This window comes from Schistocerca gregaria, chromosome 2, assembly GCF_023897955.1.
Source record: "Schistocerca gregaria isolate iqSchGreg1 chromosome 2, iqSchGreg1.2, whole genome shotgun sequence".
Taxonomy (NCBI): Eukaryota; Metazoa; Arthropoda; class Insecta; order Orthoptera; family Acrididae; genus Schistocerca; species Schistocerca gregaria.
Window position 1 is genome coordinate 38,216,393 of NC_064921.1, and position 26,095 is coordinate 38,242,487.

At 47.6% G+C, this 26,095-nt stretch overlaps 1 protein-coding gene across 9 annotated transcripts in view; it reads right to left on the reverse strand.

The window, feature by feature from the left end:
• LOC126336277 (caskin-2) overlaps positions 1–26,095 on the reverse strand; it is a 942,083-nt gene that overhangs the window by 178,636 nt on the left and 737,352 nt on the right. Inside the window, exon 1 of one of the 9 annotated variants that reach the window (XM_049999784.1) lies at positions 8,124–9,011. The exons of the other annotated variants lie outside the window; for them this stretch is intronic. Coding sequence (XP_049855741.1) covers positions 8,124–8,463 — 340 coding nt within the window. The 5' untranslated portion in view covers positions 8,464–9,011. Of the gene's footprint in view, positions 1–8,123; positions 9,012–26,095 lie in introns of those variants that run through there. 9 annotated transcript variants of the gene reach the window in all.

Sequence of the window (26,095 nt, forward strand, 5' to 3'; positions counted from 1 at the left end):
GCCGGCCGATTGTCTATCCATTTCTATTCCTCCGATAACAGCGCCATCAGTCGCAAAACGAAGAAATTGCTTCAGATAAAACTTGCGTAGATTTTGCTGTGGAATTGTAATCTGCAACAAAAATGAGGGGTTCCAACAGAAGATTTCAAAGTTGACCCTCGCCACGGACGGACGGGCTGAGGTGGAGTGAAGGAGGCTCGAGTATAGTATCGTCGGAGGCAAACAAACTGGAATTACTGCTTTTTTAATCCGATTTGTAGTATTCGAAATATCTCAATGCCTTCAGTTAAAATGAACATCTTGGGTTTGAGCTCTACCGTAGGCGGTCAATAATATTGCACAATATTTCCCGAAGCGCAATAATACTGAAAGTGTACGAGTGAAATCGACAGATTGCGGAGCAATATCGAGAACGTTAATAACTTTTGAACTATTTTGCGGTGCCCGGAAATACTGTAGCGTCTGTGGGCAGTATTGTGCAATATCCTTGACAGTATGCGTGTTATATAAATCCTTTGGCCATTTTCTTATTCCTAGCTTAATGTTCTTGTCAACTTGGCTGAGTGGGGAGAATCTGAAATGTGTGCGACGCAAGACGAGCAGCATTTTTATTACAATTCGCAGAGCTGTTACCCCGCACTGTAGGACGACAAAGCAGACAATCACAGCCGATCTTCAGTGAAGTTATTATGTCTACTCACGCAATGGAAGTTCTGGGGATGTACAGCGTGGCCGTAAATTGCAAGGCGAGCAGCGCTCGTGGTGGAAGAATTTGGCTCTCCCGCAAGAAAGCTGTAGCCGAGGTGCAGGACGGCTGAGGGTCAGCGCCGTCTCTAGCAGTGCACGTGTGAACGCTGCGTCGCCAGCGATTCGTGAGGCGTGCTGCAGCTTTGTGAAACACCTTGGAGTCGCGTCTTGTGACGTAGTACGTTGTGGCAGGTAGAGTGGGGACGCAGCCCACAGCTGTGGACATCCACCTGCCTTCCCCCTCCAGCCTGCTCCACCCCAACAACACATCCTATAGGCTGTACTGCACTTAGGCGTCGTACACATGTTTCTTATTTGTTCTTAACCCACATCATTTAGCAGTAATCACTACACCACTAAAACACTGCTTTTAATAGTTGTGCTTCTCCACTTCCACTAGTCCTAGACAAAAAAATTAATGAGACTTTTTTTTTTAGGAAATGTAATGGAGTTTAATTTTCTCCACCTAAGGGGATTTTTAGTACTCCTCTCTACCAACGCACAAAAGTGTGCGACTGCACGATTTTATCCGCTATTCGACCTGTTTCAGTGTTCGTTGATAGGGCTAGCAGGGGAGGTCGTGTCTTCTTATGTCTAATTACATACTGCGCAAAAAAAATCGAATTTTTAATTGCAAATAAAAATTCGTAATTGTCAGTCTTTTATAAAAGATTGTTTCAGAGCTGCATCGAACTGTTGTTGGAGTATCGATGTCTGAGTTCTGAACTTCACTTACCACAAATATTTAAAAAAAAAATGCAAAAATGCGACTGCATTGTGTGATCTCCTTGTAAGTAAATGCCACACCCACTCATCAGCTGACTAATTCAGTAAGCCAGTATATATAAATATGATGGTAACTAATACCACTGTGACAGGAAACGCCATCAAGTACGTGAAGATGTTTGGGCAAATCGCAGATCTTGGCACGAAACCACCGCAACGAACGGCACGGGTCAACTGCGCGTAGACTAGTGTGCGCTGTACTCCGTTCATCACAGGAATAAGCCTGGTGTAAACAAACACAAACGCGACCATTGGTCACAAGCCGTAGCACACGTACACTGGTGTTGTTACGCTCTTGCATATAGCTCCTACTTATGTGTTACATAGATATTATTACTAATTTACATTAAATGAAACCTTAAGATATTCAGATGTATTAACAGCCATCGATGTTTTTCTTGATCAAGCAATTACGTAGATCACAAAAATCGTGTGCAGTCGCAGCCTCTGCAGCGTTCTGCTCTGATTGTCGTCGTGTTAATGCGCACCATGAAAATGGCTGAGGCTGCTTTCTGTTCAGTAGTGGAACACGGTTAAAAAGTGCTCTGAAACAGGATGTTCTTCATGTTTTTCATACATTTACGGAGATAATCGGCTTTGAAGTTTTCCGAGGGACTGTATCATTAATAGAATGGTAACTAAATGGAGTTAATGGTTCGTTGGTTCCAATCTACCCAGTATTGTTTTCTTCCTCGTTTAATTTGAGATACCTACATTTCGTAATTATAAAACTCATCGTCATTTATTATGAATAATGCACGTGTTCTAGTTTCTAATTACATGTTGGACGCGAAATTCGTGTTTGTATTTCAAATACAAACCCTCAATTATCGGTGTTTTATGAAAGACTACTCATAAAAATACTTAAATTAAGAAAACATAACAATTTAATTTTTAAGGCAAAAATGAGAAACCAAACCCTCTTTATTTGGACTATGTGCATCATTTTATACCACGGAGGTAGGTAAGTATCGCAGAAACATTAAAAATCATTTCCACAGCATCGAACACACCATATATGCGCTGCATTTTTACATTTGCCACTGAACCATTACAATATGAACCCAGCAGAACTGATCTGGAGCCAATTTACGGGATTTGGCCCGAAAAATAACAGGACCGTGAAGCTGCCAGGCGTACTAAAACTAACGCACGCAGCTTTTTCACGTGTCACTGCCGAACGCTGGCGGAATATAGAACGGCTCGTCATAAGAGAAGAAGAGAAAATGCGGCGCCTGGTTGGCTTCGTGGATTCTGTTGTTGGCAGGCTCGTTATAGACGTAGCAGGTGACACTTCCAGAACTGAAATGTATTTCTCGGATTCGGTTAAGGAAGGAGCTAAGAGATTACCAGACGACTAACTGTTAGTAATACCTTCAGTGGCTTCAGTATTCAACAGTACGGTGGAGGTAAAGTTAGAAATTTTCATCCCTCTTGTTTGTAATTAGAACACTTGTGTCAGGTGAGAACGAGTGCATTTTATGCTTTCCGTCTGGTCCCCTAAGAAGCTCGCGGTGGTTCTGGAGATTCTCCGAATGTTATTTCATTCTCTTTAAAAATTAAATGACATTCGAAGCTATATTGTTTCTCTGCTCGTCTCTTCTTACGTCTGAACTCCAACTGCTCACATCATTGCAGGTTAGTTGGGCCGCTGGCTGGCCAGTGCTGTCCAAGTTTAATGCGCCGGTGAAGCTGTGGTCCCGCATTATTGCTCAGCCTGTGTGCGTGTGACACAGCATAAAACGTATCCTTATGATCGTACTCGACTGTACTGGTCACGGCTTGGCTTCCGCTCCACGTGAAACGAAATCCAACGAGAGTGAAGCAAACGCGGAATCATACACGGCGTAATGTTTACATCAGGTTTATTCTTACGGTGCGCGCGCTGTCTGAGCCCTGCTATCTGAAGCGAGCATATTCCAGGTGCATATGAGCCAGCCGCGGCGGAGTGCATTCACAAAGCGAGAGATACGAGCTCCTGTAGCAAGAATTCACGAAAGGTACTCGGACGCAGCTGACACCTCCCTCCAGCGAGAGAGCCGGCCGTGGCTCGCCGGTACGTAAATCCCAAAGTAACGCCGTTTAGTCCTCCTGTTGTCCTCAAGGTTTCATCTGTTAGCTGTCGTTACTTAGTTTGTACACCTGATACCTAGCGAGGTGTGCCGTACGCCGGATTCCGTGTGCAACTGCACGTCACCTCGCTCTGAAGATCCGTCGAAGGGCCCGACGCACCTACTCGGTGTTTGTTTTACACGTACACAATGTCTCCGAAGAGGTGAACGTATAGATACAGAACATAAGAAAACCTTGCTGACCGACTGGGGACCAGCTCTAAAAATTAACTATAATAATCTGTTAAGTATCCATTCTGCCGGCAACAACTATCGCTGGGCAAATTTAATAAATAAATCGAGTTTAGCTATGCAAATTTACGTGGTACGTACGACTACCAAAAACGCTCGGACTAAACGACTGCACACTGTGAATCGGCTCGTTTGCACACCACCACGCCGACGCTCGAGCGTAGCACTGCTTGATCACTACGATTCGCTGTGGTAAGGCGCGTAGTGAAGGCGAGCCCGGGGCAGATTTTTGTTTGAACTGGATTTGGATCGTAGTATTGGCGCGCAGTCTGTCTGGAGCTAAAAAAGGAAAGTGTCCTCTCAGCGGGTGCTGAACATTCGCAAGATTTATCGGTTTCGGTCCTGTCATCAGTAGGAAACTGAGCCCAGCTTACGACAGCCGTCACTCGGCAGCTGCAGCACCTACGCTTTCTGTGACGAGTGTGTGCTCTGGCAGAGACACGTGCAGCTGGGGTGCAGGCGGGCGGCCAGCTGCCGGGGGGGGGGGGGTGAACGCCCGCCACACGGCGAACACTCCCACACCAGGCTTTCGTCTCTGAGTTACAAGTAGTTCCCATCGTCCCTTCATTGTACGCTGGAAGAAACCCTACAGGCTCCGACTTGCATTTCCCACTACCGTGTCCCCTACAATTTCGCTGCACAGTAAAGCTCTGCGTGTGAGGACGAAGTAATATCTCTCTCTCTCTCTCTCTCTCTCTCTCTCTCTCTCTCTTTCTCTCTCTCTCGTCATCTAACAACGCGAAGGTCGCTGCAGACCACTGTAGGTGTCAACATGAGACATTAATAACAGAATAAATGAGAGCTTATAGAGAACATATGTCCTTTCTTTCGTTTTAGTTAATTAGACGTGACACACAAAAAGTTCTTAAAGTTTTAGCAGGTTGGAAGTGCTTTCGTTTTCTGACGGTTCTGTGCCGGAACCTCCTACAGCTTGGCAAGATTCTCTTAGTGTATTCTCCACTTGAAAATTTGATGGAATTAAGTGTCGCGAAAGTTCCAACCACATAATAGGCAGAATAGAGTAGGTACTGTATAAAAATAACAAAGTAAACATTTTTAATAGAAATTGTTTTGACCATGAAATAAATCTCATCTATGTACTGAAAACGTTATTTTCGATGTTGTTTGACACTTGGAAAGAAGAGAGGACACAATCAGTAAAGTAAAAGACCGCTATTTATGGGTTGTAAATATTGTTCGACAGGGGTAATGCAGGAGTAGGTTTAATAATGAATAGCAAAATAGAAACGCGGGTAAGCTACTACAAACAGCATAGTGAACGCATTAATGCCAACTAACTCCGCAGATAACGAAAAGACTGATAAAATGTATGATGAGGTAAAACAAATTATTCATTCAGATAGTGAAGGGAGACGAAAATTTAATAGTGATGCGTGACTGGAATTCGATAGTGGGAAAAGGGAGAGAATATGGATTGGGGGGAAGAAATGAAAGAGGAAGCCGCCTGGTAGAAATTTGCACAGAGCATAACTTAATCATAGCTAACACTTGGTTCGAGAATCATAAAAGAAGGTTGTATACATGGAAGAAGCCTGGACATACTGAGAGGTTACAGATAGATTATATAATGGGAAGACAGAGATTCAGGAACCAGGTTTTAAATTGTAAGACTTTTCGAGGGGCAGATGTGGACTCTGACCACAATCTATTGGTCATGAACTGTAGATTAAAACTGAAGAGGCTGCAAAAAGGTGGGAATTTGAGGAGATGGGAGCTGGATAAACTGAAAGAACCAGAGGTTGTAGAGAGCTTCAGGGAGAGCATAAGGGAACAATTGACAGGAATGGGGGAAAGAAACACAGTAGAAGAAGAATGAGTAGCTTTGAGGGATGAAGTAGTGAAGGCAGTAGAGGATCAAGTAGGTAAAAAGACGAGCACTAGTAGAAATCCTTGGGTACCAGAAAAAATATTGAATTTAATTGATGAAAGGAGAAAATATAAAAATGCAGTACATGAAGTAGGCAAAAAGGAATACAAATGGCTCAAAAATGAGATCGACAGGAAGTGCAAAATTGCTAAGCGGGGATGGCTAGATGACAAATGTAAGGATGTAGAGGCTTATCTCACTAGGGGTAAGACAGATACTGCCTGCAGGAAAATTAAACAGACCTTTGGAGAAAAGAGAACCACTTGTATGAATATCAAGAGCTCAGATGGAAACCCAGTTCTAAGCAAAGAAGGGAAAGCAGAAAGGTGGAAGGAGTATATAGAGGGTCTATACAAGGGCGATGTACTTGTGGACAATATTATGGAAATGGAAGAGGATGTAGATGAAGATGAAGTGGGAGATACGATACTGCGTGAAGAGTTTGACAGAGCACTGAAAGACCTGTCGATACAAGGCCCCCAGAGTACACAACATTCCATTGGAACTACTGACGACATTGGGAGAGCCAGTCCTGACAAAACTCTACCATCTGGTGAGCAAGATGTATGAGACAGGCGAAATACCCTCAGACTTCAAGAAGAATATAATAATTCCAATCCCAAAGAATGCAGGTGTTGACAGATGTGAAAATTACCGAACAATCAGTTTAATAAGTCACAGCTGCGAAATACTAACGTGAATTCTTTACAGACGAATGAAATAACTAGTAGAAGGCGACATCGGGGAATATCAGTTTGGATTCCGTCGAAATGTTGGAACACGTGAGGCAATACAGTCCCTACGACTTATCTTAGAAGCTAGATTAAGGAAGGGCAAACCTACGTTTCTAGCATTTGTAGACTTAGAGAAAGCTTTTGACAATGTTTATTGGAATACTCTCTTTCAAATTCTGAAGGTAGCAGGGGTAAAATACTGGGAGCGAAAGGCTATTTACAATTTGTACAGAAACCAGATGGCAGTTATAGAAGTCGAGGGGCATGAAAAGGAAGCAGTGGTTGGGAAGGGACTGAGACAGGGTTGTAGTCTCTCCCCGATGGTATTCAATCTGTATATTGAGCAAGCAGTAAAAGAAACAAAAGAAAAATTCGGTGCAGGTATTAAAATCCATGGAGAAGAATTAAAAACTTTGAGGTTCGCCGATGACTTTGTAATTCTGTCAGAGACAGCAATTGACTTGGAAGAGCAGCTGAACGGAATGGATAGTCTTGAAAGGAGGATATAAGATGAACATCAACAAAAACAAAACGAGGATAATGGAATGTAGTCGAATTAAGTCGGGTGATGCTGAGGGAATTAGATTAGGAAATGAGACACTTTAAGCAGTAAAGGAGTTTTGCTATTTGGGGAGCAAAATAACTGATGATGGTCGAAGTAGAGAGGATATAAAATGTAGACTGGCAATGGCGAGGAAAGCGTTTGTGAAGAAGAGAAATTTGTTAACATCAAGTATAGATTTAAATGTCAGGAAGTCGTTTCTGAAAGTATTTGTATGGAATGTAGCCATGTATGGAAGTGAAACATGGACGATAAATAGTTTGGACAAGAAGAGAATAGAAGCTTTCGAAATGTGGTGCTACAGAAGAATGCTGAAGATTAGATGGGTAGATCACATAACTAATGAGGAGGGATTGAACAGAATTGGGAGAAGAGGAGTTTGTGGCAGAAATTGACAAGAAGAAGGGACCAGTTGGTAGGACATCAAGGGATCACAAATTTAGTATTGGAGGGTAGCGTCGAGGGTAAAGATCGCAGAGGCAGACCAAGAGATGAATACACTTAACAGATTCAGTAGGATGTAGGTTGCAGTAGGTACTGGGAGATGAAGAAGCTTGCACAGAATAGAGTGGCATGGAGATCTGTATCAAACCAGTCTCGAGTGAAGATAACAACAACAAACATGTTTCTAAGCACTTATTTTTTCGAGTGAGTAATCGTCGATGTTTTGGAATGTTTGGAAGATGATTTCCCTATGGTGCCGTGTTGTCTGGGACATGGAGTCTTCGCACACGACTTTTCTCAATAACGTCGACGATCAGCTTTGCTTTGCTCATTCTCAACTACAATTGTTCGTTCCTACATTCTGTTATTACATTTCGATTTTTTGCAAAATATATAGTACATCATAGCGTTTCACCGTCGAGGTATTACACACGCACATTTCAGAATACACGCAACTTTGGCGCTGACGTGGCATGCGGGACTGTATACGGGAATAAAACGCTAGGAAAAGTCGCTCTCGTAAATGTGACTCGACTGAGAAGGGTTGTTGACAAACATACGGCGCAAGTGGCGCTGGGCGCGGCAGGCACCACACTCACGTTGCAGGAGGTTCTTCCAGCTGTTGCCGAGCAGCCGCAGGCACCTGCCGAGGCGGCCGGGCCGCGGCGGCGGCGCGCGCAGGTTGCCGTCCGACGCGCTGCGGCTCAGCAGCGACAGCGGGATGGCCGTGTCGTCGTCGTCGTCGTCGCCGCCGTCGTCGGCGCGCTGCAGCGGCCGGCTGAGCGAGCCGTAGCCGTAGGCGCCGCCGCGGCCGTGACGGTCCCGCTCGCGCTGCTGCTCCTTGAAGCTGAGGTACGCGCTGGCCTGCCGGCGCCGCCGCGACGTCGACGACGTCGACGGCGCCTGCGGGAGGCCCGGCCCCAGGCACGCGCCCGACATGGCTGCCCGTCGCGCCCGTCACTCGCTGCTAGTAGCTCGCTGCGCCCGACACCTCTCTGTCATTTGCCAGAACACGACGTCCACGGCAAGAGTCACGACCTTCGACGACCGTTCTACGACACAGTGTTTCGCACTCTTCACAGACGTATCACAAAGCACTGGTCAGCTGCGCAGTTTCGAGTGGCTGACAGCGACTTCCCGTCGGGCGTACGTCGGCCACAGCCGACGTTTGTGCCGGTTACGCAGCGTGACGTCACCCGTCGTTCGGTGACCAATTAAGGCGCTGCCCGGGTAGAGCGCTACGCGCAACGGCCTAGACGCGAGTCCACGGCAGACGGCTCCGCCCTGGCGCGGGGTCAGCTGCGGAGTTACGGACCGAGCGCGCGCGCGACGCAGACGCCACTGGCCGGAAGGACTCGACCCGACAAATTACAGCCCAGGCGGCGGCGGCAGTGGAGGGGGTGCGGCCGCGGGTGGGGGCAGCAGCGGCGGCGGCGGCAGCCACTCTGTTCTCCACTCGCCGCAGCTGTAGCCGTGCCCGTGTCTGTCTGGAGACGGCGCTATTCAGTGCAACACACGTCACGACCACCCGTCCTCGATACACAAAATCAAAACACTGTCACGACACCGAATGACAAAAGCACTATTAGCAGTGCACGATTTCACTTGCTCGAGGAGACGTATGCATTTCTATACATCGAACAATGGAAATCTTAATAATAAAATCCACTTTCCTGTCTCACCAAAAGCGTTCTCGTTTCGCAAATTTGCATTTTCGAAGACACTTTCCTCATGAGAAAGGCGCTTATTGTGGGACGACCTTCAGTGCCGTGTCAACGCGGCAAATGCGCGAAAATTGGAGAAGTGAAAACAATACCGACAAGACAGAAGACGGATTTTGCTAGTGAGATCTCTATTGCTTTTACTATCTCCGTTTTGCCAGGAGTAGCCGTCATGACAACCGTGTAATCAAACAATATTTAAGAGGCACTAGACATCGCCTTACTGCTTTATCCTTTCCGTCTCGATTTCTTTCCAAGTGCCAAATAGCATCCGAAATAATTTTTCTCCGTCAGCAGACTATACTTCCTCACTGACGAATGATTTTTATCGAGTAAGCTGCTTCACCTCACAGCGCATGTTTTATATTTGTCCAGGTATTTTACAATATAGACAACTTCCATTTTTGGAGATGTGGGCTATCTTGTGGCAGAACATCTCAAGGGAAAATTCCAAATCGTCACTCAACATTTGCAAAACGTCAGGAAAATAATAAAATAAAAATGTTCAAATGTGTGTGAATTCCTAAGGGAGCAAACTGCTGAGGTCATTGGTCCCTAGACTTACACACTACTTTAAACTAAATTATGCTAAGAACAGCGGACACTGCCACGCCCGAAGGAGGACTGGAACCTGCGGCAGTCCGTGACATTGCGCCTCAAACCGCGTGGCAATAAATTAAAGGTTAAGAAGATACAAATGAATAAAATCGATTATATAAAGTCGTCCTTCGCGGAACGTGAAAACGATTCTGGATACATTGCGAAGCGTGGAAGGAACAACATTCTGTGCCCCGTCCAGCGTCGGCTTCTCGCCACGAGCACAACTCTGAAGACGCCACACTGTATTATGGTAACACGGACTTGAATTACGTAACAGGTCGTTCATTTGTTGCGACGTAAGTGCTAGTAATATAAGCTGTTTAATAGCACCAGCACAGGGAGGATCTCTGGAAAACACTTCGTTTCTGTTGCGATTTGCTGCAATAAAATTACGGCTAACTAATCTACGTACTGGTACTAGAGTGACTACAATCTTGAGGCGTTTCTGTCAGTTATACACCAAGCAGGTCAATTACCACGGACGTATTGAAAGCATAACGTGATTGGTAGCGTTGCAAACTGCGAGCGAAAGTTAGCAGCTCTACGTCTACCTGCCGGGATTTAGTTTTCCCCGATTTATGTTTTCTAACTGATATATTCTTATTAATTTAATGGAAGTATTATCTGCTATAATCCATGTTATTTATTATAAGTAATTTATTTTCTGCAATTCCCGATGTATAAACGACCGACTGGATGTTTTGTGCAGTGGCCAGAAATCTTTAACGTGACTGCCAGTAGGTCAGAAAGAAACAAAAAGTCACACACTTCAAGTTTTTGCTATTACGAAAGTTTCTGTAATAACTGTATTCCTATCTGTTGGTTTTTTTCGACGTTCTGAAATGGTTCAAATGGCTCTGAGCACCATGGGACTTAACACGTATGGTCATCAGTCCCCTAGAACTTAGAACTACTTACACCTACCTAACCTAAGGACATCACACAACACGCAGTCATCACGAGGCAGAGAAAATCCCTGACCCCGCCGGGAATCGAACCCGGGAACCCGGGCGTGGGAACCGAAAACGCTACCGCACGACCACGAGCTGCGGGCTCTTACGTTCTCATATTTAAATGTCGTCGCTAATTTTTTTTTTCTGTGGTGGTCAGTATCTTGGGAAAAAATCTCCTCTTCCATTCGAATGAAATTACGAAACGGATGTCGATGTGGAAACCTGTATGACGGGGTGAGCGAGTGACTCGGCAGTGACGCCGTGGTCAGCGCAGCGTCAAGAATGTGGCTGAATCACCTGGAACTGTTGATGTTCCGTTTTCGCGGAATGGATTGTTACTCAGGGGCTCGTACTGTTAGCTAATCAACAGATAATATTCACGAAATGTATCTTCTGTGCAAACACACACATTTCTGAATCGAACAATACCTATCGATATTAACAAACTAAAAGTAGGGTAAATCAGAATGTCAGCTGGTGTTCTTTGTTTCTGCATTCAACCTGTATAGTTGCTAGGAGTGCAACGCGGCTTGCTAGTCAGTCTCCTAACAGATCATGTTCCAGTAATGGCAGAAGACGTTTCTCTACAGACTAGGAAGAATGTGTGGCAATAACATGACGGTGGTGGAGTCCACAGCGCAAGTGCTACAGCACGTCTTCACGAGTTGTTCCCAAACCGTTGGATGGGCTGGAAGTGGAGCTATACGTCGGTCGGCCCGTTCCCTGGATTTGACACACGTGGAGTTTTTTCTGTGGAGAAAGCTGAAAGACATTGTGTTGAATGACATACCGACCGCAGCCCGTCACATGCAACGACGGACTACTCGGACATCCCCGCAGAAATACCAACACGTGTGCGGCATTCGTTCCGTACGAGACTGGAAGCGCGTACTGCCCACGCCGGCGGTCTTCGTGCACCTCGTTCCACACAGCTAGTGTAGTGTGTGTAGGTACTGTACAAGTGTCGGTACGTTTTGAAAACACGATATATCCTAAATTACTTACACTAGAATGCTGCAACTAACAGCACCGAGATTCTAGTTTACTCTACTTTTAGTCTGTTAATGTCAGTGGGTATTGTAAATAGTCTTCACGGGTGTGCCACCGGATGACGTTGTGCAAATCCCACTATTTACAACATATCCGTCGGGCATGCCTGAAGAGTCACATCAATTGGCATTGTTCCATTAAAAAGTATATGTGTACAGTTTCTGAGTTTTATTACAATCTGTTTGTCGGCTAACAATAAGAGCCCCTGAATACCAATCCATTCCGTGAAAACCGCACATCAATAGCACTTTCCATTTCCGGAATATTTGCGGTGGAAGTATTTGGTGATTCATCCTGCATGTGCGGAAATTGACGTTGAGACAATATACTTTAACTGTACTCAATTGCAAACTGAAGATGTGACGGAGATTCAACTGAACTGGCGAATAAAACCTCTACTGGTACTTATGTCAGATCGTTGTACACCATATCTACATCTACACGGATACTCTGCAAACGACATTTAAGTGCCTAGCAGGGGGTTCATCGAACCACCTTTACAATTCTGTATTATTCCAATCTCGTGCAGCGCGCGGGAAGATGGATGTAGTGTTCCTCATGCGCAATTAACAGCTGGAGCCGTCGACGAGTCCAGAATCTTCCTCTCAGTTTCCTCCGCCCTTGTTCGACGAACGGTAACAGAGTTGAAGCGCGTCCATTTTGGTATAGAAATCGTGTGATTAGTGCGCCAGATGCAGCCGAGTGAGCGCCCCCCGGTTCTGCGCACGGCCGGGGCCTCGCTTGCAGTGGGGTGTGGCAAGTGCTCGCTCGGCACGGTGAGAGTGGACGTGGGCAGCGCGCCGCCCACCGCAGCCGCTGCACGCGAGTTTAAAGAGCGCGCCGCGGCCTTCCCCTGGCCGCGAACTGGCAACCGCTGGCCGCCGCCGCCCCGCGCCAGCAGTCACAACGCTGTCGAGGCGGGCACCAGGGGGGGGGGGGGGGGGGACGCGCCTGCCCGTCCGCGGGACGTCCGCGCCAGCCGACAACACAAGGGCGCGCTGGAATTATTAGGAGGAGGGAAGGGCGTGGTCCGGAACGCAGGCGTCGGCGCCGGCGCTCTAATACGCTTTACGGCCCCAGATTTATGACGAGACGCCTGCCGGCAGCGGCGTCAGCACTCACACGGACGAGGAAACGCCGCTACGGGGCTCGCCCTCCGGGCCGGCAGCAGCGCCGCCACAGCTGCTCGAGGTGGAAGCCGGGCTGAGGAGGGTGGCCGGCGGAGCGCGGGCCTCCTGCGTTACGAAGAGCGGCCGGCCGGGGCGGCGAGTAACGCGCCCCTACACCAGTCGTCCGGACGTTCACACAGGACCAGCCGGAAGCGTTTCGTGAAAACCGGCAACGTCTCGCAGACGAGTTCGTCCCGGCAAAACACAAACTGCTAGCGCTCCCCCTCGGCCTCGACCTTCAGACAGCCTTCAGAAAATGTGAGCCGCCAGCGAGGACCTTCACCACACAGCCGCCCAGCGCGGAGGCGGGCCCAGCCCAGGAGGCCAGCGGGCTGTCCGGCAGGAATGCCGCACATTTGCCACGCCGGGCATTTGTAATATGGAGCTGGGCGCTTTTTGTAAACGTTATTCGTGTGTGCTGCGTGTGTAACTAAGATCATGAGGTTGAAAGTGACATCCATTGACTGGAATAGCACTCACATAGTGCATATTGAAAAGCGTATTAAGCTTGCGTTCGAAAACAAAAACGCACGAATATTTCGTCAGGCAGAACAACATAGCATGTAAGTACACTAACCTGCACGTGAGCACATGAGCAATTACGTATTGAAAAAGGAGTAAATCTTTCGTAAAAATACCATTACCGATATGACAACAAACATATTTCTTTTCTTTCCCAGTGCAGCAAACGAATAACAAAAACAAAACTAGGTCCAACTAAGAATGCTTGTAACTGCCATCCGAAGATGAATTTGTAAAGAAAATTCCGAAATCGGTCATGGTCTGAAGAAAATAACCTTTTTAAACCATACATGTGGCTGGTAGCTGTTTTTTATAAATTATAAACCTCATTTGCCACACTTGCCCCTTCGCCAGGTAGCTCGAGTAGCGATCCCTCAGGTAAGGGACGCCCTTCCCCGTACTACCTCTGTCCGCTTTCAAACCGAGTCTCCACATCTTACTTGATACAACTAGTACGTAAGGGATCTTCTTCTACGACGTTTTGGCCAAATACAGAGCTTCTTTTCCGAAATCGAAATATTTATAACTTTTTGGAAACGAAAGCAATACCGACGATTCTGTCAGTATGCAATTAGTTCTGCCGAGTATAAATATAGATTCCTCTGTCTGTACGGCAGCTTCCTTTCACGCTTACTGATTGCGATACAAACAGTCCGTCGGCATGGGAGCAACAAGAAAGGAACGATGAAACCAGAATGCAAATGTACGCTAATCATTTATTTTTCATCACTGCATCTGTGCCTACTTCAATTATTACAACTGCATGCCCAAAAGATAATAATGAAAGAAGAAATGGGAATGGGAATGTTTGAAAAGAAGAACGACATGCTCCATATTAATTTACTCTCTAAAAACCGATATCCCTTGCGGCGAAACATTAGTTAATAAAGTGTAGTGTGACAATGTTCAAAACATGACTGAAAATACGTTCACTAAATAGAGATAGGAACATCTATGACTGACATGTCATCTAAAGTCGACGTACAGTTTTAAAATGTTAGAAATATGGAAATGAAGTAATACAGAATGCTATGCTTGTAACGTACGTTCTTGTTCTGGTATTCACAGGGTCACAGAGAGGGCATCCTAGGTTTTGGAGGGAAAAGCCGTAATTGTAATGATCTGCACTACAACAGAAACAAGAAGCACAACTTAAGGAAAAATGATGTAACGTGTGTTTTAGCTCACAAGCGACATTGGAGCAGATAGTTCCTGTGACTTAGTATGGGCAGACATTATATTCGACAACCGGAATAAATTAATAACTGGCTCCTTTTACTGACCCCCAGTCTCAGATCAGACAGTTTCTGAACAGTTCAAAGAAAACTCGTGTCTCATCACAAACAGGTACGCTACTCATACAATTATAGTTGGCACTGACTTCAATCCACCTTCCGTATGTTGACAAAAGTACATTTTCAGACCCTATTGTAGAAAGAAAACAAGTTCCGTAATTGTTCTAAATGTGGCTTAAGTGCAAAGAAATAGTATCAAGAGCACTCCAGAGATTCATAGCAAATAAATTAATAACAGAGGGAACTGATACCCCATGGCATGCACGTCAGAAAGCTGCTGCAGGGGCACCGAAAAAGGCACGTATAGTTTAAACGAACGCAAAATCTACAAGATTGGCGAAGTTTTACTGAGGCACCAAATTTGGTGCGCATTTCAATGCGAGATCCATTTAGTAGTTTCCACAACGAAACTCGCTCTAGAAATGTGGCGGAAAATCCAAAGAGATACTGATACCAAGTTAAGTAAACCAGCGGAAAGGCTCAGTAAGTACCATTACTGTGCGACAGCGATGAGGAGGGGGAGGAGCAGACAAGGGACCCAACCCTTCAGGGCAGGTAAAATCGTGGCGAATGTCCGCACACCGTCCGCCAGTTTAATCCCCTCCACACGGCCACTAACTCACTCGTGTTTTGTAATTTCCTTTTCGTGTTTCTTTTAACCGATGCTTCCTTCTGACGCGTACAGAAAACAGACAGACCACTTATTACGATACTTGCTGCTTTCCTAGTAGTGCAGTAATGTCGTGCTGGAACGTCACTGCACCGTTCTTAATATGTTTCGTGGGGGAATCTACACACTTAGGATCGGCTCTCACCAGACTTTCGTTCTCCACGTTACGCACATATCGCGTCGGCAGCGGACTTTGGACACTAGCACGATGTATTCGGTGGACGGTTCACAAAGTGTTTTCGCTAAGTTTCGGCTTAGTGGTGGGAAATGCTTTCGCGTCTCTGTTATCCGTAACCGTTTCTATTCTAATGATGTGTCTTTTTGCAAAAAAAAAAAAAAAACAGATTCCCCCCCCCCCCCCCCATCTCGTGGCCGTGCGGTAGCGTTCTCGCTTCCCACGCCCGGGTTTGATTCCCGGCGGGGTCAGGGATTTTCTCTGCCTCGTGATGGCTGGGTGTTGTGTACTATCCTTAGGTTAGTTAGTTTTAAGTAGTTCTAAGTTCTAGGGGACTGATGACCACAGATGTTTAAGTCCCATAGTGCTCAGAGCCATTTGAACCATTTTTGAACCAGATTGTTTCATCTTCGGAAAGCTGTTTCAGTGTGACGAAGCAAGACCATTCGCCGACAGACGTGAACTGATAACGAAAATTCTTTTCATTTTAGCTTCCCGCATCGTAATTAGGCACAACGCTACGTCCGTGTCACATTTTACACTTCGCCAAACCTACAACACAAAATAATTAACGTCTAGCCTGCAACTACCGATCCGACTGAACTCCTAAACGTCCGTACTTTACGGTAGAAAATGCGCTGCTGCTGGAAAATCGTTCTAAAATACGGATTCTAGAGTCAACGCACCCTGCTCACAGAAGTTCAGAAGGAAAATGCAGAAGCCAGTAACGACGATATATATAAAGAAGTAAATGCTACACAACTTTCTTTAAACCACACAACATGATAAGCCGTTTCACACAGACACGCACGGACGAGATGCGTGGGTGAGTGCTCAGAGCCCGGACCGTCAGTCAGACATCCGGAAGGCGGCTCGGCCAACGAGATAACAAATTACCGGAGACGGCAGCAGCTGCACACAGGGCGCGACCCGTCATTCTAGGCGGCAGGCAGCTGCGGGAATACGTCGGAGGTAGTAAGCGCCGCACGTACAGCGACACTGTTCAGTATTGTGACGACGTGCGGAAGGAATGCTCATACCAGGCCGAGGTGAACTGGACGGAACTACAATTCACGCGCAAAAGAAAAGGCTGACGAAACGTCCGTGCGGCCGATACTTGAGTAGCGCTCATCAGGCAGCGGTCTTCTCTGCCGGCTTCACAGAGCTGGTGAGCGACGTACGGCGGCGCGCGCTTCTTTTGGTCAGACGTCAGTGGCAGCCCAGCAGATGCTCCACTGTTAAAACTCCTCCCCAGCGACTGCTTCTCTCCCTCGCACGACACTCTTCAGGGCCCGCCTGTTGACGGCAACTCGTGTTCTTTCCTGAACTTTAGGGCTAACTTTACAACAATTTATGCGCGAATCTAGGCATTTTAGTGTAGAAAAGTATTGCTATTGTACATTTAAAGTCATATTTACCCAGTTTTTTGTAATAACCATATTTTTGCTCAAAGTGCGTGTATTTGTCGTATCTTTACGGGCGCAAGAATAAAAACATCAAAATGTTACTTACGTGACAAGGTTTCAGGTGATATTGTCACTAATAAACACAACATTTACTACAAATCTCTACTTATGAGGAGCATAACACATACTAGTCAAATGGTTCAAACGGCTCTGACCACTATGGGACTTAACATCTGAGGTCATCAGTCCCCTTGAACTTAGAACTATTTAAACCTAACTAACCTAAGGACTTCACACACATCCATGCCCGAGGCAGGATTCGAACCCTCGGCCGTAGCGGTCGCGCGGTTCCAGGCTGCAGCGCCTAGAACCGCTCGGCCACTCCGGCCGCCTTTCAGAAGACAGATCCATCTTCAATCGTGCAGCCATTCTTCAAGGACTAGAGTGAATGATAGAGTCTTGCAATATCCCGTTGCAGAAGCTGAGCAATGCATGTCTCAGGCTATTCTTGGAGAGGTACACAACACACCCTCTTCCAGATGAATCTACATTGAGAAAGAACCACTTATCCGTATGCTACGAGAAAATGTTCAACAAAGTACGCATTATTCTCGGAGACTAACAGGTGAAACCACCGATGTGTGTGGGCGTCGTCTCGAGAAATGTCGTTCACGTTCCAGTAGTTAGCTGACAGGCCTGGAGAAACGTGTGAAGATCTCGAGAGAGTAAGCAACTCGACAACTGAAATTTCGTTTGATTACTGCGTGAAGCTGCTGTGGCCGGATGGTGTGGACAGAGACAACGTTATGCTGCTGGTATCACATTGTGTTTCGTACATGACTAACGGGTCAAGAGGATTCAGATTCTCTATCCCAGGATTATGTACGTCACTTGCGTTGTACATGGGTTACACACAATTGCACAAGAGGTGCCATTACATTACCCTGATGAGGAAGAACTAATTTCCTATGGCAGTGCTAAGGGTACACAAATTCAGAGAACAAGCACCTTCAGTTTCCCTCCCGATTCTTACACGAGGGGCTCTTCGCTGAGCATTGCTGCACCAACTACGCCAAAATGAAGACGATATTCTGTGAGCTTGATAGTGATGAAGCAGGAGTTATGCAGATAAATTGTCTGTAGACTTGGCATACAGAAACGATAACTTTTCGGTGGTATCCTCAACTCTGTGACGTCCTGGATAAAGTACAGCACGTGTAGAGTGAGTTGGGTCGTTTCGTGGTCTTCTCCATGGTAAATCACGGCTTTTCGACAGTATGCAAAATTATTGACAGTGTTTCTGGGAATTCCTGCAACACTTGAAGACAATGAACCAAAACTGAGCTGCGGTGACTTGGCCGCCTTCAAATACGCTCCTGTGATTTCCTGTGGTGTGGATGGGACCTTTTTCAGGTACAAAGTTATTCTCAGCGATAACTGTAGAATTTTAAAAACGGAAAACCTGAAAATATGCATTTCGATCCAGTGTAACGCTGCAGATTGATAGGACTAATTTGGAATACTTGAAAAGAGAGATGTTCAGTAGTAAATACACTCCTGGAAATTGAAATAAGAACACCGTGAATTCATTGTCCCAGGAAGGGGAAACTTTATTGACACATGCCTGGGGTCAGATACATCACATGATCACACTGACAGAACCACAGGCACATAGACACAGGCAACAGAGCATGCACAATGTCGACACTAGTACAGTGTATATCCACCTTTCGCAGCAATGCAGGCTGCTATTCTCCCATGGAGACGATCGTAGAGATGCTGGATGTAGTCCTGTGGAACGGCTTGCCATGCCATTTCCACCTGGCGCCTCAGTTGGACCAGCGTTCGTGCTGGACGTGCAGACCGCGTGAGACGACGCTTCATCCAGTCCCAAACATGCTCAATGGGGGACAGATCCGGAGATCTTGCTGGCCAAGGTAGTTGACTTACACCCTCTAGAGCACTTTGGGTGGCACGGGATACATGCGGACGTGCATTGTCCTGTTGGAACAGCAAGCTCCCTTGCCGGTCTAGGAATGGTAGAACGATGGGTTCGATGACGGTTTGGATGTACCATGCACTATTCAGTGTCCCCTCAACGATCACCAGAGGTGTACGGCCAGTGTAGGAGATCGCTCCCCACACCATGATGCCGGGTGTTGGCCCTGTGTGCCTCGGTCGTATACAGTCCTGATTGTGGCGCTCACCTGCACGGCGCCAAACACGCATACGACCATCATTGGCACCAAGGCAGAAGCGACTCTCATCGCTGAAGACGACACGTCTCCATTCGTCCCTCCATTCACGCCTGTCGCGACACCACTGGAGGCGGGCTACACGATGTTGGGGCGTGGGCGGAAGACGGCCTAACGGTGTGCGGGACCGTAGCCCAGCTTCGTGGAGACGGTTGCGAATGGTCCTCGCCGATACCCCAGGAGCAGCAGTGTCCCTAATTTGCTGGGAAGTGGCGGTGCGGTCCCCTACGGCACTGTGTAGGATCCTACGGTCTTGGCGTGCATCCGTGCGTCGCTGCGGTCCGGTCCCAGGTCGACGGGCACGTGCACCTTCCGCCGACCACTGGCGACAACATCGATGTACTGTGGAGACCTCACACCCCACGTGTTGAGCAATTCGGCGGTACGTCCACCCGGCCTCCCGCATGCCCACTATACGCCCTCGCTCAAAGTCCGTCAACTGCACATACGGTTCACGTCCACGCTGTCGCGGCATGCTACCAGTGTTAAAGACTGCGATGGAGCTCCGTATGCCACGGCAAACTGGCTGACACTGACGGCGGCGGTGCACAAATGCTGCGCAGCTAGCGCCATTCGACGGCCAACACCGCGGTTCCTGGTGTGTCCGCTGTGCCGTGCGTGTGATCATTGCTTGTACAGCCCTCTCGCAGTGTCCGGAGCAAGTATGGTGGGTCTGACACACCGGTGTCGATGTGTTCTTTTTTCCATTTCCAGGAGTGTACATGGTTTTATTGTTTCGGTAAGTGTTAGCGTCTCCAACGTACTAGCTCTTCGTTTTTCAGACACATACAGACATTTAAAAAAATGCAAGAAGTAAGGACTATACACACAATTTATTCAGAAATTTCTTATTAGATGCGTATACAAAATGGTCAAGAGTGTTTTGTAATAACTTATATAAAGCGATATTTCGTAAATTCAGACTTGTTAAGCTTTACGTCATAGCTTTCGCACATTTCGTTGTTTTTAGGTCGTTAAAATGCAGGTGCTATATAACGTCGGAGATGGGGAAACGACGGGGGCTGGGAAGACGCAGAGCTCCCCCGCCTCACGCTGCGCTGCCGCCGAGTCACGTGACGGCCGCCGGCCGCCGGCCCAGCGGCCGCAGGCTCCAGCCGGCTCGGAAGCTTCCAGTGGGCACAAATGCAACGCGAGGGCGGTGTCCCTCTCGTGCCACTCGCTGTGCCTTCGCTTCCGGCCACGAAACGAGACACGCAGCGCACTCGTACTGCGGCACACTCCCTAAACTGACACGTACGAAGCACGCGACGTACAAGTCACACACACAGAATTTTGTTTTTTGTATTGCGAAAACGCGAGGAATAAATAGTTCCAATTCCGTGGTCCAGCTCGCGTTAACGGCGGGTTTTCCTTGGGTGTCAGGCGAGTTTAGGACCTGGGAAGCAGCTGTCATTAATCCCCCTCCCACTGCCTCACCAACATCGTGCCCGGTATTTGGCTCGAAACTACCTGACTCGAGAATGTTCCATAGCCCGCTCTACTTACATAAGGAAAATCAGTTAAAAAATACCTAAGCAGTCTCTCGGTATCGTGCATTGCCTAGTGTGTAGTGCGTATCGTTTGTGGTTACCACAAAAATCGTAAACACGTGGAACCCTGAAGTTACGACTCTCCTTCTGAAGACTTGAGATTTTTCCGATTTTCTTCGGAGGTCGAAAGCTGGTTCTGATCTGACGGCCATTTAGTGAGACGCGTTTGACCGCTGGCGCCGCCGTCGTCTCTGGTCGCAGCGATCGGTCGACAGTGGGCTGTTTTAAGGCGATGCTGGAATCTAGTGTGAAGCGCGGATCTTCAGAGAAAATGGACCGCCGACAGCTGACAGAGACTGACGGCGCAGCGGCCCCTGCAGGCTCGCCTCGAGGTGGCCGGCGAGGCAGCCGTGGGCGGCGTCCGGCGCGTGGGCCGGCGGCCGTGGGCGGCGAGCGGCCGCTTCCTCTGCTCCGGCACCGCTACGCGCCCACGGCCAGCGCCACGCCACAAATGTCGGCCTCCACAACCTCCTCCAAAGTTCCTTCGGACAGTGAAGCATAGAGCTGGAAGTAGCTTCGTTCGTGCGCCGAGCCACTGTCACACTGCACTAATACTATCTTCAGACTTTTTCGAGGTGATGCAGTAATCCCGTAAGCTGCACAGGTATCCCATCAGATACTGACAAAATTTAAAACTGGCGCAGAGGCTGGCAGCTTACTTTGCACGTACAGATATGTACCACTGTGCACTTCAGACAACTCGGAACAGTAATGTCCTGTGGCCACAATATGAGACAGTCTTGCCTGGAATCAGTTAAATTACTCAAGTAAACGGGAGTGACAATTCGTGGACGTATGAAATAGAATGATCACACAGGCTCAGCCGTAGGTAAATTAACTGGCAAATTTGGCGTTTTGGGAGGATAGACACATCCTATAAAAGAGACCTTGCAAAACATTTTGCGGCCCACCTTAGAATACAGCTCAAGTGTGCAGGATCTTTATCAAATACAAGTTACTATACAAAGAAGGACAGCGCTAATGATCGTTAGTTACACTGAAACACGAGTAACCCAGAGAGAAATGCTGAGAAACGTTTACTGGCAGACGCTTCAGACGTCAGCCGTAACGCGAAAGCCTTCGTATAAAATAAGCAAACAAAAGTTGTAACGTGTTACAGCCCACTACCCACCGTTCTGTAAGGCCTGCCCAGACTGATTACAGTGCGCGCCGACATATTTCAGTTATCATTCTTTCCGTGCACTATGTCACGCGTATCACACAGTGTAGATGAAGATGTAGAAATCCAGAGACCCTGAGCTCAGCAAACACTGAGGTTTCACGAGTGTGTTTGTTGGCCGACAGTGCGTGTGTGCGCCTCTAGCCTCTAGCCGGCATCCAGCGCAGCAGCGCGGTCTCCTCCGGCGCCACGCACAACGAGCCACTTGTCAGTGCGACACCGACTCTGCGCCCCGACACTGCAGTCTTGCCTCTCACCAAAATCATTTTATACTCCAGGGCCCCAGTCCCGACTGTCAACGCAGCACAGAAGGTACTGGGATCACCTGTCTTCCCGTACAGCTCAGCTCACTGGGGCCTCGTTGCGGGAATTGGCACCGCTTTACTCGTCCAGATCTCGTAATCTCAACACGACACATAGGGCGGTGAGATCGGAGAGTTTGAAAATAGGGCGTGTTACGGTAAGTTCACGATCAGAGATTCGCGACAGGTGGCAGCAGTAGGAAACTGTGGCCGACTGGCAACTCCGTGTGTTCCTACGACGTTGTTGCCAAAACCTGATTCGGCGAAGCTGCTGCAGCCGACAGCTTAACAGGCTCAGCAAACTCACCTCGGCCACGCTCCAGCCGCGTGCGTCGTGTCCACCGTGGACTGCTGCTCTCCGGCAGCTCAGTACCCCAGCTTCGGCAACCTCAGGGCTCACATCACGTTCCAGACTACGTTGTTGATTTGCTCGTCGGTTACCTCCTATACCGCGACGGAAGCAGAAACAGCCTCGCACCACGGCACAGTTCGTCTACATCCACGCTACCCGTACTCGCCACTTTGTGATCTAGAGTACTGAAACTAAAATGACTGCCTGGCTGCCTCACTGTATCTCTTTTGTCTCATTCTCACAGTGCGTACGCGAGGAAGACTATACCGGCAGCAGAACTGTCATAGAAGGCAGAATTTATCCGACAGGGTCACGTGTATTCCAAAGATTCCCATCCAAGTTTCCGAACATCTTTAACTTTCTTGTGGGTTATGCCAACTTGCTACGATGGAAATTCGTGTTTTCTGCCACGATGGTCACTTAATAGTGACTCCAAACACTGGAACGGTGCTCTGTAATTGGTCGCATCGGCGTCTCGTATGCGATTTCCATCACTGACACACTGAACATTGTCAGAATAATTCCAAAAAACCTGAGTCTGCTATTTGCCTTCCCTACCACGGATTTTACAGGCTCGTATCAGTTCATCTCTCTTTTTACAAGGAACCCCTCGAGTGCCAAGTCGCAAGAGACCAACAATGTTTACGGCATTTGACACTTTGCTTATTGTCCACGAGGCGACCACAGTGTTTGTCTGCTAACGTCAACAGGGGACTGGTGTGATCGGCGTGACGCTGCGGGCCGTCGTTGAACTCCGACTCACAACAGTGCTGCAGAGCAATGGCAGCGATAAACAAAGCAAGCATGGCATTATATCTACAACACAGTTGCCGAGGTTGCCATTTCGCCAGAAAGGAAACCGAGGAATTTCGCAAGGCAGAAACAAGTGGCAGATGAAATGTTGCCGTTTCTGCAAGATGAGTCAGTGGTGCGTGCGGTGCCGTATTCGCTCGGCTGCGCGGGCAACGTTCATGTGATCGAAAGCGATACTAAAACAGGTGTCGAGCAGTGTCGCGCAGGGAGCCACAAATCCCTTTCGCTGTCGAACATAGTAGAGAATAAACTGCCTATTGGTTTCTGTCTCGGGTTCTTCATCTGATGTTTCCCAAGCACGAGTGACTGGCATTGTCGAAGCTTCAACCTCCATTGCCGGTGGTGACCTGGAGCCGAGCTCGCGACCGCAAGACTATATGTACCTGGCGCGCCAACGTCCGAGGGCTTCTCCGCGGTCATTTCCGGTGCGGTTCTCCTCTTGCTACCTGCGACGGCCGTTCGCTGCAGTACACGGGAAGCCAGGATCCGTTTACCTTAAGGCTTTCCTCTTTCTTGTTGAAGCTGTTCGCGTGTTTTTGTATTTCTACACCTTCTCTGAACAAGCAGGTGTGATAGTGCTTCTCTACACCCAGAACTTCCGTGTCGGCGAACTTTATTACGTGGTCGGTCTCACTCAGTGCGTGCTCTGCCACGGCCGATTTCTCCACCTGCCCCAACCTGCAATGTCGCTCATGTTCTTTGATCCTAGTGTCGATTGATCGTCCAGTCATTCCGACATAAACTTTTCCGCACGTGCATGGTATACGGAATATCCCCGACATTGAAAATGGGTCCCTTTTCTCCTTCGCCGATCTAAGACACTCTTTGATCTTCCTTGTCGGTTGGAAAATCTTCTTTGCGCGGTGTTTGCGCAATATGCGGCCGATTCTGTCCGTCACTCTGGGAATGTATGGCAGAAAGGCCGTACCCGACATTTCTTATTCTGATTCCTTACTCACCGAGACTCTGTTACACTTCTAATATAATTTGTGGAGTACCTATTGCTCCTCAGAACCCTTTCCAGGTATTGCATTTCGCGTCTGGGTGCTGAGGCTCACATATTCGTCCTGTTCGCGCTACGAGCGTATTAATCGTGCCTCTTTTCTGGCTCGGGTGCTGGTTTGATACTTTGTGCTGGTATCGGTCAGTATGTTTCGATACACGCTGTGTCCCAGGTTTTCGCCATCCATTGTGACCAGCAGATCTACAAATGGCATTTTTTGTCCTTTTCTACCCACACGGTTAATTTTATGTTGGCGTCGAGGCTGTTCAAGTGTCTTAGGAAGTCACCGAGCTGTTCTTCACCATGACTCGGACTCTGGCGCGCCAGGTACATATAGTCTGCGGCCGCAAGCTCGGCTCCAGGTCACCACCGGCAATGGAGGGTGAAGGGTGGAGGGTGAAGCTTTGACAATGCCAGCCATTCGTGGTGGCGAAGCGTCAGTAAAATCATCAGATGAACGTCGGCCGAAGAACCCGAGACAGAAGTTTGTACAGTAAAGGACAATCGTCGTCCAAGGAGCGGGCACTAAACGTAATTCACGGAAGATCACGTGCAGCATAGTAAAAAGACCATTATGAACGGATTCCGAATAAGCCCGCAGCAACGTAACCGAATGGTGCATATGAAAAGTAAGGATGTTCAAAGGAGGAGAAGGCACTTTTTTTTCGTAGAAAAACTGGCGTTTTCTTGTTTCCTTAACGGTCTATAAAATTAAAGTATGTGCACGATGGTGGCCTACGTTATGCATACCAACCTGCGCGCTACTTAGATTACAGTCATTTCAGGGGAAGCAGCTGATGGTTGCGTAAGTTCAAACAGTGCTACAGAATTGGAAGATGTAAGATAACGAAATGTGAAACAAAGCGTCAACTTGACGACGCAAACTGCGGAATCGGCCCGTAAATTAGTAGATGAGACAAAAAAACTTATCCCATCGTTCAGTAAGCAATTTATTTTGGGCTCCGACCAATCGGAATTTGAAGCGCAATTGCATATGAAAGAAACTCAGGAATGGTGGCAAATCAACTAACATCAGTGCCTCAATGCACTCGTATACAATTATGCTGACAGTTAATTGGGATGGTAAACCGACTGGTAAGTTATTTATTGTCTTCCGAGAAGCTGAAGGTGCTCTGCCCCCTACACTTCTTTCTCTTGTGCATAATAATGCAACGACAGTAGAGACTATTTACGTCACGGCAAGAATGGGAAAATGGGCGTAACAGAACTATAACTATGGTACGAGCAATGCTTTTGGCCAACGGCATTTTCTTGATTCCTGTTCTGCGTACAACAATGATACTCCTTTAGAGCAAACTATTCCTTTTGAGAAATGTGTCACATTGCAGTTCATACCACCTACAACCACTGGACAGTGGTGGTGTGTTGGGGCTTTATGGGCCCTCAACATCGAGGTCATCAGCGCCCTGAAACACATTAAAAGGAACGAACGTGGACAGGCCTAAGAAAACTAAAGCACACACTCAAAGAAATCAGGAAAAGAAGGAAAATGCTATATAAGAAAGTAAAACCTAAGGAAAGGAGAAACATAGCA